This window comes from Aphelocoma coerulescens, chromosome 3 (genome assembly GCF_041296385.1).
Source record: "Aphelocoma coerulescens isolate FSJ_1873_10779 chromosome 3, UR_Acoe_1.0, whole genome shotgun sequence".
Classification (NCBI taxonomy): domain Eukaryota; kingdom Metazoa; phylum Chordata; class Aves; order Passeriformes; family Corvidae; genus Aphelocoma; species Aphelocoma coerulescens.
The window spans coordinates 78,765,611-78,780,939 of record NC_091016.1 but is presented as its reverse complement, the minus strand read 5'-3'; the positions used below and the strand labels follow the sequence as shown (position 1 = coordinate 78,780,939).

The 15,329-nt window shown below is 43.0% G+C and overlaps 1 protein-coding gene across 1 annotated transcript in view; it reads right to left on the bottom strand.

Moving 5' to 3' along the window:
* METTL24 (methyltransferase like 24) overlaps positions 1-15,329 on the bottom strand; it is a 46,573-nt gene that overhangs the window by 3,970 nt on the left and 27,274 nt on the right. Inside the window, exon 4 of the mRNA XM_069008584.1 lies at positions 12,785-13,013. Coding sequence (XP_068864685.1) covers positions 12,785-13,013 — 229 coding nt within the window. The remainder of the gene's footprint in view (positions 1-12,784; positions 13,014-15,329) is intronic.

The following is a 15,329-nucleotide window of genomic DNA, read 5'->3' as shown; positions in this document are numbered from 1 at the left end:
ACCAATGTTTCAGTAGGAGAAAATGAGTTACCATCATAACAGCTTGAACACATAATGAAATGACCAGGAAATAGTGGGGATGTGCTGCGTACACAAACGAGAGCCTCTTTGTTGCTCTCAGTGCCCTGCACTGCTCAGAAGCCCGGAGGGAGGAAAGTATCTGTCTCAACCCACCAACCTTTATGACTGCCTTCCGGGCAAGGTGTCCCTCTCTGCCCAGGGTCTCCATTTCATTCCATGGATAGTGTAAAATGAATGACAGAACAGCTCCGTTTCAGAGTATCTGAGCAAATTTACAGGCATCCTGCTGACACCAAATGCAAGTTTTGTGATGATTAGACAGCTCAGGAGATATTTACCATCGGTGATAAGCAGTGCGCTAGCAATAAGAAATGCACTACCCCCTTCCAGTTGCCTCGATCCAAAGTGCCAGTGAAAGGATTAGTGGACAAATCTATAAATTTAGAGCTCTAATTGACCTGGGAGCCCAGCTGGAATCTGCTGCTGTGAATAAATCCTGGAGGGCAAAGATCTACAGTGCCTGAAGGTAAAGTATGGCAGTGAGTTTTAAGCACTCACAAAGGCTGGTTCCTCTTATCTTCCACAAATCCTCTTACCCTCCATGAACTAACTGGTTATCACAGAAAAGTAAAAAATGTGGATTTTTGAATGTTTTCTCAGCTTAGCTCCCTTGAAAAAGCACTGCAGCATTGTACCACTTACACTTGGAGAAAAAATAAAAAGGGGGCCATGCTCATGCACAACCAAGCATATAAAACAGTTGAAGAAATTGTGGTTTAGTTAGTGAAGGTCAACACATACTGTATGAAGGCTCATTTCTTCTTTTTAGGGTAATGACTTGTTACAAGTGTGCATCATTTCCTAAAGCAGAGATCTGAGCTCTGTTTGCCTTGATCGCTTTTGAAATACCAGGGTTAACGGGGATTTCAGGTTCTGTGCTGCCCCATGGGCATCATTTAAAGCTCCCCATGGAGAAGAGTCAATTGAGAGTGAGTAGCTGGAGGAAGCAATTTAGCTGTATTACTTCCAGCATGAGCTCAGCATGTGGAAGCCAGGAAAGGCAAAACCAGCAAATGCAGGTAAGGTACAGAGGATCCCTCCAGTTCTGTGGGAGCAGGTCTGCAGTGTAAGCTTGGGAGCAGGAAGAGGAGAGCTGGTTACAGCTTTCAGGAACAGGGACAGACCTTACAACCACCCCAGCCTCCTGACCTGCAGGGCTGCTCTCACACTTCAAGAGAAAAATATTCCTCTGCTCTGGCTCCCTGTGATACCAGGTTACCATTTTGGTATCAGCTGTAAAGCAAGAAAAAATCTTCTAACTTGTGCATCAGTTTTCCCCTCTCCACCTAAGTACAATTCTCTATTCTCAGAAAACAAAACTCTAGCAAAAGTTGTTTAATTTACATTTTGATAGCACGTCTTTGCAGGTAACAGCAGGTTCTTGGGTGTGCTTTGTCTAAATGTAACTTCCCTCTTACCCTTTTCTCCTATGCAGATTTTCAGCATGATACTTTCCTCATTTTCTTTCCTCTCAAAATGCATCCACAGCCCATCCTCACCAGCAGGAGATGGCTTGGCTATAAAGTCCCTTTCATTGCCTTTTATTCTGAGCAAAGGCTGTAATTGATGGCAGACAGGATGCCACATAGCCTAATAGCAAATTATGCTTCCAGCAGCTTGTGACTGTCTCTTCCCATGCTCCCTGTGATCGGTGGGGGGGGAAACATCCTGCCTCTCTCTGAGCCATCCGCCAGGGAGACCAGGACTGCTGGGGGCCTGGCCAGAGCAACACAGACACTGAAATCAGGAGAAAAGTCAATCACCACTGATCAGTGATGTACAGCTCCAATCGGCAGCACTTCTCTTTTAAATTACTTCCCTTCCTTCCTGCTCACATTTACACCTCTCTGTGGTGGTCTGTACAGCCAGTTTCAAATTGGCTCTGGAACAAATGTGTCATTTGAGATTATTCACTCCCAATGTGACTGGTCGGGCACATCTTCAAGAATCTGCTTAAGGCATCCAAGTCACAAGAACGATTTGCGCAGTTGGGTGCTCACAGGGTCTTTGGTCTTTTTTTACAGTAAAGCAACAGCCCAGTTGAAGTTACTCATTACTCATACAATATACTCATCACTGAAACAGAAAACTTGCAGTGAGGGCAGGCAAGCTTCCTTCCTCTGCTCTCACCACTGATTCTCCACAGCCTTGCAAGTGACAGACTATTCTCCCAGTTCTGGTGATGTATTTCCATGAATGCATTACACAGCAGGAGCAGGATACTAAGTGAAACTATGTTTACCACTTAAATCAGAGAAAATGTTTCAAAATCATATTAAAAAAAAACTTATTTAACTTTCTCACAGCCAACTGTCAGTACAGCAACAGCTTGCCAGATGCAGTAATGGCCCCAGACAAATGCACCCATCCAGAAAGCAAACCCAGCACATGCAGGAGGCATCAATCTCAGCGGCGTGCTCAGGAGCACTACGAGCACTTTGCCCGTGCTCTTCCATGGGAGACTGTTCCTAGGAAAGATCCATGCAGGCACCCCAAGCATCTCCTTCCCACAGCTTCAGAGCCCAGGTCTGGGGGAAACCTGGCACTTTATTTCCCCAGATCTTCCTTTGGTCTCTGGTGCCGAGACATCTCCCATGTACTCTCTCCATTCTAGAAACAATTTCTCTCTGAGGACCCATTACAGAATAAAAGATACATAGACCCCCTCCAGCCCAGTTAACTGGACCAGTTAAGCAATGCCTCTTACTCCAGTGGACAGGCAGAGAAGAAGAGACCTTTTAGTTGGCAGAAGGCTCCTTTTAACACTTTACCACTGGACAAGTAATCTCTGGACAAACAACCCCCAGCTGATTTACAAGATCAGCATGGCCTGAAATCCTTTCTCCCTGGCTGCATTTGGTCAGGAGGTCAGAGGTTCTCACCTGTAGCCTTCTGTCACCACAAACATCATTCTTTATCATGGGACCAGTTCTTTGCATCATTCCCATCCCAACTCATGCTGGGCACTGGACTAGTCAGAGACAGCAGCTCATTTGTTAATCATCTTCTGGTCATAAAATAATACAGACCTCCAAGCCTGAATTGATTTTCAGACAGGTTTGATGGGTTTAACTAGCTCTACACTATAATGATCCTAAAGCCAGACATCTTGTCTAGCTTGCTACCTAGCAAGACCAAGGTTCCTGTAAAGCGACCCAGATAATAGGTTCTACAAGCTCTCTGCATGGAGAAGGCACACACTGTACATAGACATGGCTGAGGGAGAAGACCTTCCCCTCACAAGAAAAACTGAGCATCAAAGATCTTTGTTCCCCATTTCTTTAAACTGAGACCAGTCTCCAGAGCAGGCAACAGGAACCTCACCACCAACTGAAGCCTCAAAATGAGGCTTTCTCAGAGGAAATGGTAAAAGTCACCGTGAGGACATAAGCCCTCAAACAGCGACCTCCTCACCTACTCCGAGTGGCAGCAGCTCACACGTGTGCATCTCTGCTCAGAAACACTGTGCTCCCTGTCGCCTTTTCCAGTTTGCATAGCTCTCCTGTTGTACACTAAAAGATGAAAACAACCCGGTCCCCTCACCTGGTCCTTCAATCCAATGGCTACACTGCCCAAGTAGGAAAAATCCCACAAGGGATCTGCAGAAACCCTGACTTTAAATTATTTAACAGCCTGATCAGATGCAAAAGCTCTTCTTGCCAATGCCCATGCTGCACACAGACATTTTAAATACTGCATGTACTCCTCCAGCAGCCAAGCTGGAAGCGCAGCCACTCAGTGCGCAGCCCTGGCTGAGCGCAGGAGTCACTTTGCAAAACGCGCATTCAGCCATCTAATCTTGCAGGAGATGTCCTGCTGCCCACTCCCCCCACTAAGGGGGGTAAACCCTTTCATTTCTGCTCTTTTGATCTTCTCTGCCACACGCTGCTGGATGCCTGTGGGAACGGATATTTACTCAAAAGAATAAACGGTGTAAGCGAGACCCTCAAGTCTCTTCATTAGAGGGGAACAAACATTTGCAGTCTGTTTGTGCTGCCCCAGCACCAAGGGTGGATGGTGGGACACAGCTCCATGCTTGCAAAAAGCCACATTATCCTGGCTAAAGGTGAAAGCCAGCAGCGATAGGACAAGCCCATTGAGGAGGGACAAGGGGCCCATCGGCACAGGAGGCTTGCAATAGAAGGCAAACGGTGAAGCAGCAATTGACTCCAAAGCCCTGAGGAGTAAGACCTGCAAGTGTGTGTGTGCAGAGCAAGGGACAGAGGGCTTAGGCTACTGTAAAATAGTCACTCAGAGTGAAGAGCATTTTGGCTGCAAGACCTTCTATGGTTTATTAACACAGTGCCCGTGGGGGCCTTCAAAATGTAAGTGATTGAAGAAAGGGATCAGTCTCATCTTCAAAACATGTCCACCACACCTGAAAGAACATCTCTTGCAGGATGGGAATCTGCAGCCCTGCTATATCCAAGTAGCTCCAGTTAAATCTGGTGGAGGACTTGGTTCCCATCTGCTCTTGCCAAAACAATAAAGTCCTTTGAGACTGCAGCCCTCCATGGGGATCTATTTGTTTCCTTCCATTTCTTGTCCAAGGTGCCAACCGGCCACCCTTTTGCTTCACTGTTTGTCCACCCTGCTATTCGCCTGCAACCATGACAAGAAGAAACCTGCATGTACATTCCTGAAAACATGAATAAAAAACACCACAAAATGCTTGCACAACTCAGATTTCATCTGGGACAAGCATTCAAGAGGGGCAGAAGGAGCTGCTAAATCTTTGACCTCTGGATTTCAAATTTTTGAGAATGGAAGGATACCTTAAACTGCTGTCAGATCAAAAGCAAGACCAGAAAGGATACTAAGGTGAAAATATTTAAGCAAGATATGGCCAATTCCAATGACAAGAATTTGTAAACCATGACAGAAAGAGAGACAAATGTGAGGAGAAAAAAAAACTACATCTTTTTAGAAAGCTGTCAGGTGCTCTGGATAGGGCATTTATCTAAAGAGCTTGTTAATGTCAACAACACTGAGAAACTTTGAGAAAGATGGCTAGTGGAGAAAAACCAGGATGCTTATAGAAAGGGGTTGATCTCAATTCTCATTAAACCCATGCCATGTTATGGACCACCACCCTGATCAGATATTCAGAACCTCGGCCAAATTAAAACTGTAAAATTCACATTGCTGTGTTTAAGCCAGGTTTAGTGACTTGAGGAGCTGGGGAATGTGCATATAGGTCTGTGCTCAGCAGGTGTCCTGCATCTGGTACCATCTTGTGAAGCAGGGCAGGTGTCCCAGGCTCCTGCCAAGCTCCAGGTTTGGCAGGAGGAGGGAACCAGGACTGACTGGTTTCTTACAGCAGCAGCACAGCAATGCTGACTCCGTGGTGCCTGCAGCGAGTGCTGTGCTCCTCTGAATGCAACTCTTTGACACTGAAATAGTCAAATAGGAAGGTGGAATTGAACACAGCTTCCACAGCCCTCTAGCAAAGCTGGGGGAAAGTAGATTTTTATTACCTGATTTTTTTCTGAGAGGTCTTAACAACCACAACAAAGGCAACAAAAAAAAGGAAAATAAAACCCTAAAAAGATATGTCCTTCCCTTCTAATTTTTAGCAGACAATAATATGCTTTGAAAGTGCCTTTATTTTTTTTTGAAAGATGACCTGAATAAGTTCTGCTTCAACAGCGCAATACTTCAACTCTTTCATTTCAATTCAGGCATTGCACTAGGCCTTTTCCTAGGGGAAGAAAAGGTTATGGATTGCATCATATTCAGCCAATGGCATCATTAAAAAGATCTTTCCTCCATGCCTGACAATTGCATACTAAACAGCACCTTCAGGTTGCTCCCTAGAAATACCAATATTCTTAACAATGTCTTGAGAAGTGCTCCTGGTGGAGAGAATTTAAATGAGGCGAAAGGAGATGTAAGGGACCAAGACAAAACCCTGTAAAGGAAAGTGCATGAGGCACTTTGTGCACACAACACCGAGAGCAAGAACTGGTGAGCAGTAAATCACTGTCCAAAGATCTTTGCTTCAAGAAACATGAGGTTATCAAGCCCATTTTCACTTGCAGCCAAACTCTTCAATCTACTTACAATTAAAATACTTTAGGCAGCAGCAGCCCCAGCTGACTAAGCAAATACAGAGCTATCACCACCTTGATTTCATTATCCCTAAAATGAAAAAATATAGACATCCAGGAAAGAAACACTGTGTGCCAAGAGCTTGTAGATTACTCAGGGGCAACTATTACAAGGCTACAGAAGGCAGCATTTCCAACTGCAGCTGGAAACATCTGCACTAGTTTGATTGCCTCTTTTCAGCAAGGGAGTAAGATTTGCCAGCTCTCTGAGAGATCCCCAAACGAAAGGTTCACACATGGCACCAGTTAGTGCTCAAATTGCAGCAATATCTGCCCTTGAATGAGACAAACTGCACCATAACAGTTTAGCTTGAGTCTATAAGGACATCAACATCTATCTCAAATGTAGAAATTTAAGTTAATGGAGGTGAGTTTCGTGCTCCTCCATCCTGTGGCAGGTCATTTATTTAGACTATAAGCTCTAAATGCTATGGTATTGCATCTGCCTGGTGCAAAAGGGTGCAGTACTAAAATGGGACTTCTCTGTGCAGAATTACTCCTTCTGCAAATAGGTCATGACCAGCCATTTACACTGTATAAAAAAATCAGTGTTCTGGGACAAAACTCTTTCTACTGTGCCATTCAGAAACTGATATAACAAGGAGACAGTCTGATGAGTCACAAAAAAGCAAACAAGATGATAAGCAGTAACAGTGCAGACATTTCCAGGGAAGGACAGTCAGGACATTTCCAGGAAGAAGGCAGTCACAGCCTGAGCCTTAGCAGTGACACCATTGGGACTTCTGAATAGCACTGATTGCTGATGCTCCAGCTGCAGGAGGGGCAACACAACACAAATAAGATGTTACAGGAAATAGAGGCTCTCTCACATTGGAGAAATCTTAGAAAGGCCAGTATCATCACCCTACATACGCAAAGGCTGTTCTTCATGGCTGTATGTGAATGGTAAATAACAGCTGCAGAAAAAGGGCCACTTAAGCCTAAAGACCACTGATTGCACAAGAAAAATTGGATGTGAAAATAATGAGGCTAAAAATCAGATGAAGGGTGGGTTTTTTCCTCCTAGAACCGAGATTTTGGAAAAACCCCAAATAAGCATAAAAAACAAAGAAAAAATTAGGCCTTTCAAGACAGAATTCCAAACCTTTACTTCAGGATTTGCGATGCAACAATTCAAAAGACCTGGTCTCATTTTTTCTTTCTGACACTAAGCCACACGTAGCAGAGCAGATCTGAACTTGTGCCTCCACTCCGGCTGTTCCCCGGCTGCAGCAGCAACAGCAACAAGGACTCATATCTCTGCAAGAGCTCCTGGGCCTCTGAGCTCCTGGCTTCTCACCTTGAGCTCAGGATTCCACATCAGGACCAGTCTGCAGGTGCTCATCAGCTGGTACTGAGGTCCTGCTGTGAGTTAAGATGACAGCTGAGCTGAATGTGGCTCCCACACACCCAGCTAGGACACAGCAGCCCCTCAGTGAACACAACTCACATTAAGCAACCCCCAGGCTCCCTGGGCAATACCTAAGGCTAGCCTTGCAACGAATAACCAAAGTTAAATGATTTTGTCTAGGCAGGGTCAAGAATTCAAAAGCCTATTCTGGCCCCTACAGCCCTGAGGTATGCATAGTAAAGAGTAATTACATGGATTTCATTGCTGCAAAACTTGAACACGGACATTTCCCAACCTGAAGAGTTTATTTTTTGTTTTGTTAATAAAATCACCATGCACAACTAAGCTGTTATACATTTTCTCTGGACTTTTATTTTATATCTATTTGTGTACTTCCAACAGAGATGATTTTAAGCAAAAAATGGTAAATCTTTTCTTTAATACTTATCCTTTCATATCAGCCTTCACAAAACTGGAAGTGCAACATGAAATAAATTCTATTATATCTACTTGAGGAGAAGAGCAAGTGATAAATTACTTGCCTAGGAGGAGATGATGTTATTAATCAAAATGACTTCAGGGTGTAGTGTTTTGAAGTTGTGTTGAGTATTAAATAACAGGTGAAGGGAAGAAGGTTTTTCCTTTTGAAATCCTAAATTGAAGCCTATTCAATAAAACGAAGCAAAATTAGCCAAGTTGTTAAAGAAAAAAAAATGTTCATGAAGAGACAGTGTAAATTAAAGCCTTCAAATCAAAATCAGGATGTAAAGATTGCTTTGCATTTATTTTCAGAACGAACAAAGACACAGTTTGGTCTCTTACACAATTTGAGATAACTTGAATAGCAGGAATTGAACACAGCTCTGCTGTCCCCTGAAAGTTACAGCTATGAGTACTTCCTGATTAAATTAAGGTTTTACTTTGCATTCTCAGATTCTCCTTTCCAGATTAATTTGTTTTACAAGAAACAATTTCATCCACTGCTGAGCTATACTGCCAAGGAATGCAATCTCATAGCACTTACTGAGGGCACAACAAGAGACTTGTCCTACAGAGGTCCAGAGGGAGGAAAACTATTACTGAAATAAGAATTTGCATGTGTGACCACACATGCCCATTTGGGACAGCATGAACTCTTGCCTGTTTCTGCTGCTCAGGGCCTTTCTGTCAAAGGTTTTTAATTGTGCTTCACAGCACAATCTTTGGAATACAGAACACACATAGTAACTTGGTTTGAATTTCTGGTTAAGGGTTAGGGTTTTTTGAAGAGGAGATAGAGTGGGAAGAGTAAGCTCACATTTCAATATGGTCTTTCCCTTACAGTTTTATTTTATACTAAAATCTAGACTACATAGCAACCTTCTGAGGATGATACTGATACCATAAACAACACCAGTCTATACTGAGACTAGATGAAGGGTTCATTTGGACAGATAACTTAGCCCTCCTGCAGCTGAAATTAAGTCTGATGATCCCCTTGCAAGACCATGGAACTGGCTGTGACAGGTCCAGAAGAGCACTGGGATATATACTTGAAACTGTCTCCCACAGAAACTTGCATCCCAGCCAGGACATTGCAGTCTGGATGAGCAATGGTTAGTGGATTGTACTCTGCCTGGAGGTCATTTACAGGCCAAGTGCCACAGGGCCTACACCAGGATTCATCTTGTTCCACATCTTTACCATCAACTAGAGGAGGTGTCACCTGGCACGCCTGCCATGTTTATGGATGACACCAAATTGGCAGGACCAGCCAATAAAGACACGTTAGACCCCTGCTCTGGACCCAAACAGGCTGGAAGATGGGCTGACAGGAACCTGATGAAATTCAAAGTCCTGCACCTGAGGAGGAAGGACTGCCTGCAGTGATACCAGCTGGGGACTGCCTGCCTGCCTGGCTGGGGAGCAGCTCGGCAGAAAGGGCCTGGGGATCATGGTGCAAAGAAGACGAACAGCATCCTAGCAGGAGCACAGTCCACAGACCAAGGAATGTGATTATCTTGCTGAACTTGGCACTTGGAAGAGTGCATCTAGATACTACATCTAGTTTTTGTTCCCACAACACAAGATACATGATAATAAACTGAGGTGAGGTCAGGTGGGAGCCACCAAGGTGGCTGCAAGGAGAAAGTGGGGGAATGGGGCTTTTTCAGCTTAGGCAGGAGATGCTTTGTTGGGAGGAAAAACATCAGCCTGTAGAGATCACAAAGAGGTCATCAAGACAGTGGGGACAGGCTCTTCAGCAGTGCATAGAAGTAGGACAAGAGACTACAGGCATGAATTAAATCAGGGACTTTCAGACTGGATATAAGGAGAAACATTTTCATGATGAGAACAGTCCAGCAGGACAACAGCTGACCCAGAGAAGCTGGGCAGTCTCTATTCTGGAGAAAACTCAGTGTTTTTCAAGACCAGAATGGATAAAGCCTTGAACAACCTGGTCTGACTTCACAGCTGGCCTTGCTTTGAGCAGAGGACTGAACCACAAGCCATTCAAGGTCCCTTCTGACTTAATTATCCAACGACTCTGTAGGAAGGAAGCTCGCCATTCACCTATCACTAATCCATGGGAAACACCAGCACTGTAGCACCCTCACCCCAGTAGGTAGTTAGAGAATAGGAAAGTGAAAGGTTTCATGAAGTTGAACACCACTGCCATAAGAAAGAGAATCCTGGGCCCTCAGGGGCTTTCTCCCTTTTTCCCCACTGTTCATCAAGAATGTACTACAAAGTGTGCGTGCTCAGCAAAAAAATTGAGGGCAGCCAGAAGGGAACACAGGATGACCAAGATCAATTTTTACATCTTCATCCTTTCCTGTGGCTGATAAAATACTACTCTTCTCAGAAGATACACCAGTAAATTTTCAGTTTAGATCTGTATACCAGGAAATAAGATTCCCATGATATCCTTTGGAGATTATTCCAGAGCTTAAGAGATTTCACACTCTAAGAGTTCCCAAATATATTCTGACTACATGTTTCCTTTGTCAGCCACATCCTAATATAGTACTAGATAAGTCCTCTGCCTCCAGGATATTTACACTCAGAGAACTGAGGGCTGTTTTGCCACATAGCCAGTTAGAAAGATCAAGTTCTTTTGATCTTTTCTCACATCCTCTCTGACACCAAAAAGTGTTTGTATTTCTTGCCAAAATATCGGGATGGGTTTCCCTTGTGTGGATGAGGTCCCAGTACTGTCTGCAGAATAGCAGGTGTGCTCTCATCTGAATCAGGGTGTAAACAAGCCCATCCAAGTTCTTTGATTCTCTTGCACACAAAAACCCCAAACTGCAAGTTTTCTTTTCAATAATACAACAGCAAGAACTCCAGGAGGTCTTGTCTGTGCTGACTTCATCAGCCTGATTTTCTAACATCAGTGGAAATAGTTTCAGTCACTTGCAGGGTCTTGGATCAAGTCCCAAATCTTAAAGAATAAAAGCATGGATAAAATGAGGCATTAACTTCAAATGCAGCTGCCTGGAATTCCTGCCTTGAAGTGGGAATGCAACAACATTGAGGGTAGGAGGAAGGGTTTTTTAAATTAAAAATGGGATGAAGAGCACGTTTTCATTTTCTAATTGAAAGAAAGTGCTTCGGAAAATATTCTGTGAAACTGTTTTGAATTAACTTATTTATTCAGTTGAGGGAACATTCCACTCACATTCACCAGAAGAATGATGTCTCCACGCAATACACAACTTCTCAGGCTGCCTTCCTTCTAAGTTAAAGAAAACCTAAGCAGAACAGTGTGAGGACAGTCAGCCCACTCAGGTGTTTCACAAATATAAAGCACCAGAAAGCTGCAGAGTGTGTAACACCTTTATCCTCACTGGGAGAAAGTCAGCTCCTGACTTCACTAAGCCATAGCTTTGCACAGGGGAGCTCCCCAAATGCTACCAGATCAAGAGGCTGTGAACACTGTTCATAATGCACCAAAACACTTACCCAAATCCCATGTCCTATGTACACAGCTAGAGGAAAGCCTGGTTGCATGTGTTATGTGTGCATTATGTTCCTTGGCTGCCATCCAGCCTGTTTTCATGTCAGAAAGTTACACCAGATTTCTCCCTGACATCCTTCTCATTCACAGGTGTTACACCACTCTGTTTTACCATGGTGACCTGAGACTGACCTCAGCAGGTCTGATATATCACAAGACTTGTACACTTTTTCTGGATAGGGTCATCAGTTTTTTGCTGTGCGGCTAATTCTTCTAAAATCAAAACAATGCAAGGCACACATCAAAGAAAAGCCATCTCTCTATCTCCCCAGATGTTTCACTAATGCACAGCCTACTACAGTTACAGCATGTATTGGAAGAAGAAAAAGGCTCCTTTTCTCTGCTCTTATCTTCAGAATGTTCCAATCAGTAGAGCTGAACCAAGAGAAAGTATTTTAAAAAGTAAAAAGTGAACTGAAAAGGACATCTTGCATTTTTAAATAACAAGCCAAACAAACATTGCACTGTTTGTTTTGCAAATCGTACAGAAGAGCTCCTCCTTAGCCCAAGCGGCCTATTTCTGAAAAAAACAGAGACAAGCAGAACTAGCTGCAGGCAATGAAGTATATTAGCATTTGAATTCATGTTTGTATCTCCTCTGAAGGAAAGACTCTCTTAAAAGCAACCTAAGGAACTTCCTGAAATGTATTATGGCAACATTTATCTGAGATTTGAAAATTCATGATGTCTTTATAGTTCCTTAAAAACAAACTGGGAAATGCTAAAAAACATCCCACAGATTGCTGCCAATTTCAAAACAGGATGTTTTTGGTTTTGAGGACTGTAATTAGGAACAGTGACCTTGAAAATGTAAACAGACCATCCATTACCTCTTCTCTTCTAATTTATGTTGCAAATATTGTTTCCTCTTTATAAACTTGTCTGTGTGAGTAGTTTAGTTTTCATGCTCAGGCAAAGACCAGAACTTCTACAGGACTAAATGTGCTAGCACCCAATGTCACCAGTAAGTTCAAGAGAAAAGGAAGTGAGGAGGAGGAAGAGAGTATTTGGTATACGGCTAGGGATTTAAAATTATGGTGGCTGTTATGAGCACACAGAAAAAGCAAGACAGAAAAGGCAGCCCTACAAGAAATGCATTACAAGTACTGCTGAAGAAAAACCCATTATCAGGAGAAAACCTTGGAAAGTGCATGGTCTCCTCAGGCAGCAAGAAGGGAGATCTGGAGCTTTCCCAACACCTAATCCTGCAGTCAGAAAGCAGACACCCGAGTCCTTCCTTACCTTCTGATGCCCAAATTCATTCAATACTGTGCCCAGCTTCTTTGTGTTGCTGTGAAGTTTATGAGCTGCAATGGCTGGGTTGGGATCCCTCCAGTCAATGGAGAGGCGATGGTACCAGAGGTGCCGACCCTCCTGAATGTGTGCTGACTTGATGCTGGGGTCGAAGCGATGCACCTCACATCCACTGTTGGCCATGCTGAGCTCAAACTGGTTGTCATTGTTGCCTAGCCTATGTAAAAAAAGAAAAAAAGGGAAAAAAAAGTGATGTAACTATTAATGCAGCAAAAAGAACTATTAGTGGGTAGGATGTTCTGAGGATGAGCTAACTTAACCAGAAAATTCAAGCTCAATGCAATATGATTAGAAGAAATAGCTCCTTTCTAGGCAAGAACTAAACCACTTTTAGTCAGGCTGATAACCTTCCCAAAGAAGTTTTCCTTTTCTTCCTTAATTCAGAAGTTGACAAAATTTATATGAAAGTAAAATTGAACATTGAAATCTTTGTGCTGTCCTTATTCCTATTCATCTTTTATGTTTACATATATTTCTCTATTTTCAATTTGCTTTTTTCTTGACAAGTTTACGGTACTCTTTCTTAGTTCTTGCTGCACAAACTTCCAATAACCAAGCCATAAGCAGAAGAGAAAATACATTTAAAATTTATGCAATACTACTTTGTAAAAATCTGGTATGTTTCACACCATGTCTGTCACCTGGTGTTACAAACGTGACCCACAGTGACCACCAGTACAGACAAGACACAAGAATCAAATGCCTCTCTTTCTCTGTAGACAGGGAGACACAGATAAAAAAAGCATATTTAAAAATAAGCACTTTTCAACAGCAGCAAAGTTGTTATATTGACTTGAGAGAAAGATTGCTGCTAATTCGGTGAAGATCCCAAAGAAGAAGAAAAAATAATAGCCCCATTGTACAGAAGTATTGCCTCAGTCCCTGCCTCTGTGAGAAGATGTATTTTACAAGGCTGTGCCATATTCCCACCTCCTACAGCCCAGTGGTTCACACAGGGTACACTAAAACTAAAAAAATCTGGTATTTACCATTGCAATCACACATCTGAACCACAGGCTTTCCCTACTCTGTAAAACAGGATGTTCTCTTTATTCCTACTCCTCCAAGTTTGTTCCAAATGTGATTCAAATCATGCACTAAACATTAAACTTAAACAAAATTATGCAATTTGATATACACACATGTAGCACTAAGAAGAGAATCAAGATTTTTTAAATCAGTTGTGCTGTAAATTGTACAGCTGAGATTATTCACTCTGTACTAACAGCACAGCATTTATCTGTTGTGCACAGACCATGACAGGACAGTACTCTTAGATGTACTGTCAGAGCACCTGCTACACCACACCACAGTTATCCTTAGCAACGGCGTGGGTCTGAAATAATTTGGGCAATTTGCATCAATATGTAAAACATGACACATTTTAAATCATGTCATACACAATGATACAACGTTAGGCCAGCACTAAATGTTCTACATAGTTGTCAAACAGGTAGGCTAAAATGAATTCAACTCATGAAACAATGTGTGGAAGAGCACTGGTTTTGGAAGTTACCAATATGGTATGACACTTGCTGTAACACTGGTTAAGCGCACTGTTACAGTACCCTCGGAGGTTGTCTTCTCCTCAACCATCTTCCCTTTCCCTGGGAAAACAGGAGACAGGGTGTGCAAAAATAGCCTAGCGTGCTTTTAAGAGCAACCCTAATTCACAGGATTCCAACCCATACAGCTGTGTGGGAGGAAAAGAGAGGAGATTTCTTTTAATGCATTCAACACACATTAGGAAAAAAGTTCAGAAGTTAACCAAGTGAATCAACATGTTTGTTTGCATGTGGCTTTCTACAGAAGGGACAGTGATGGACAAAGACCAGTGTAATCCCTTGGGAATGAGAAGCTAGCTGAAAGTGAACAGCATGGGAATTGTTGAGGATAGTTACAGCATTAGTGATGAACCCACCAGCGACCGATGGCCACGTGTGTCCGTGACACACTTCTAACCATACCAGCTGGTACAATCCAGAGGGCCAGATGCTTTTGGTGCAGACAAACCTCAGGCTGCCTCCAAACAGATTGCTGCTCATGCGGACTGCAAAGGGAGCTTCACAGTGGTGGAAAACAGGAAAAAAAAATACAGATGAGGGTAAAGACAAGGGATGATGTGTCTTCTGGCACTCTAGTTAACAGCTCAAATTTATGCCTGAAGACAGATCTAGACAACAACAAATATATAGGAGAGAAAATAAGGTCTTCTCCAAAGGAACTGGTTTGAAAAATGCCTGGCCCGCATGTGATCATATAAAGGGATAATGCAGCACGAAAAAGATAAACAAATTAGGTCTCCTAAGAAAGATTTACTTACTTAAAGAAAGATGAGTTATCTAAAAAGGGATCATGATTTTAAAAGAAAGGTGTGGAGGTCACAGAAGACTAGCGAGGCCTTTCCTCACCATCAGGGGAGAGCAGCTGCTGCCACCATCAACAGCAAAATAAAACATGCCAAAGAAACTGA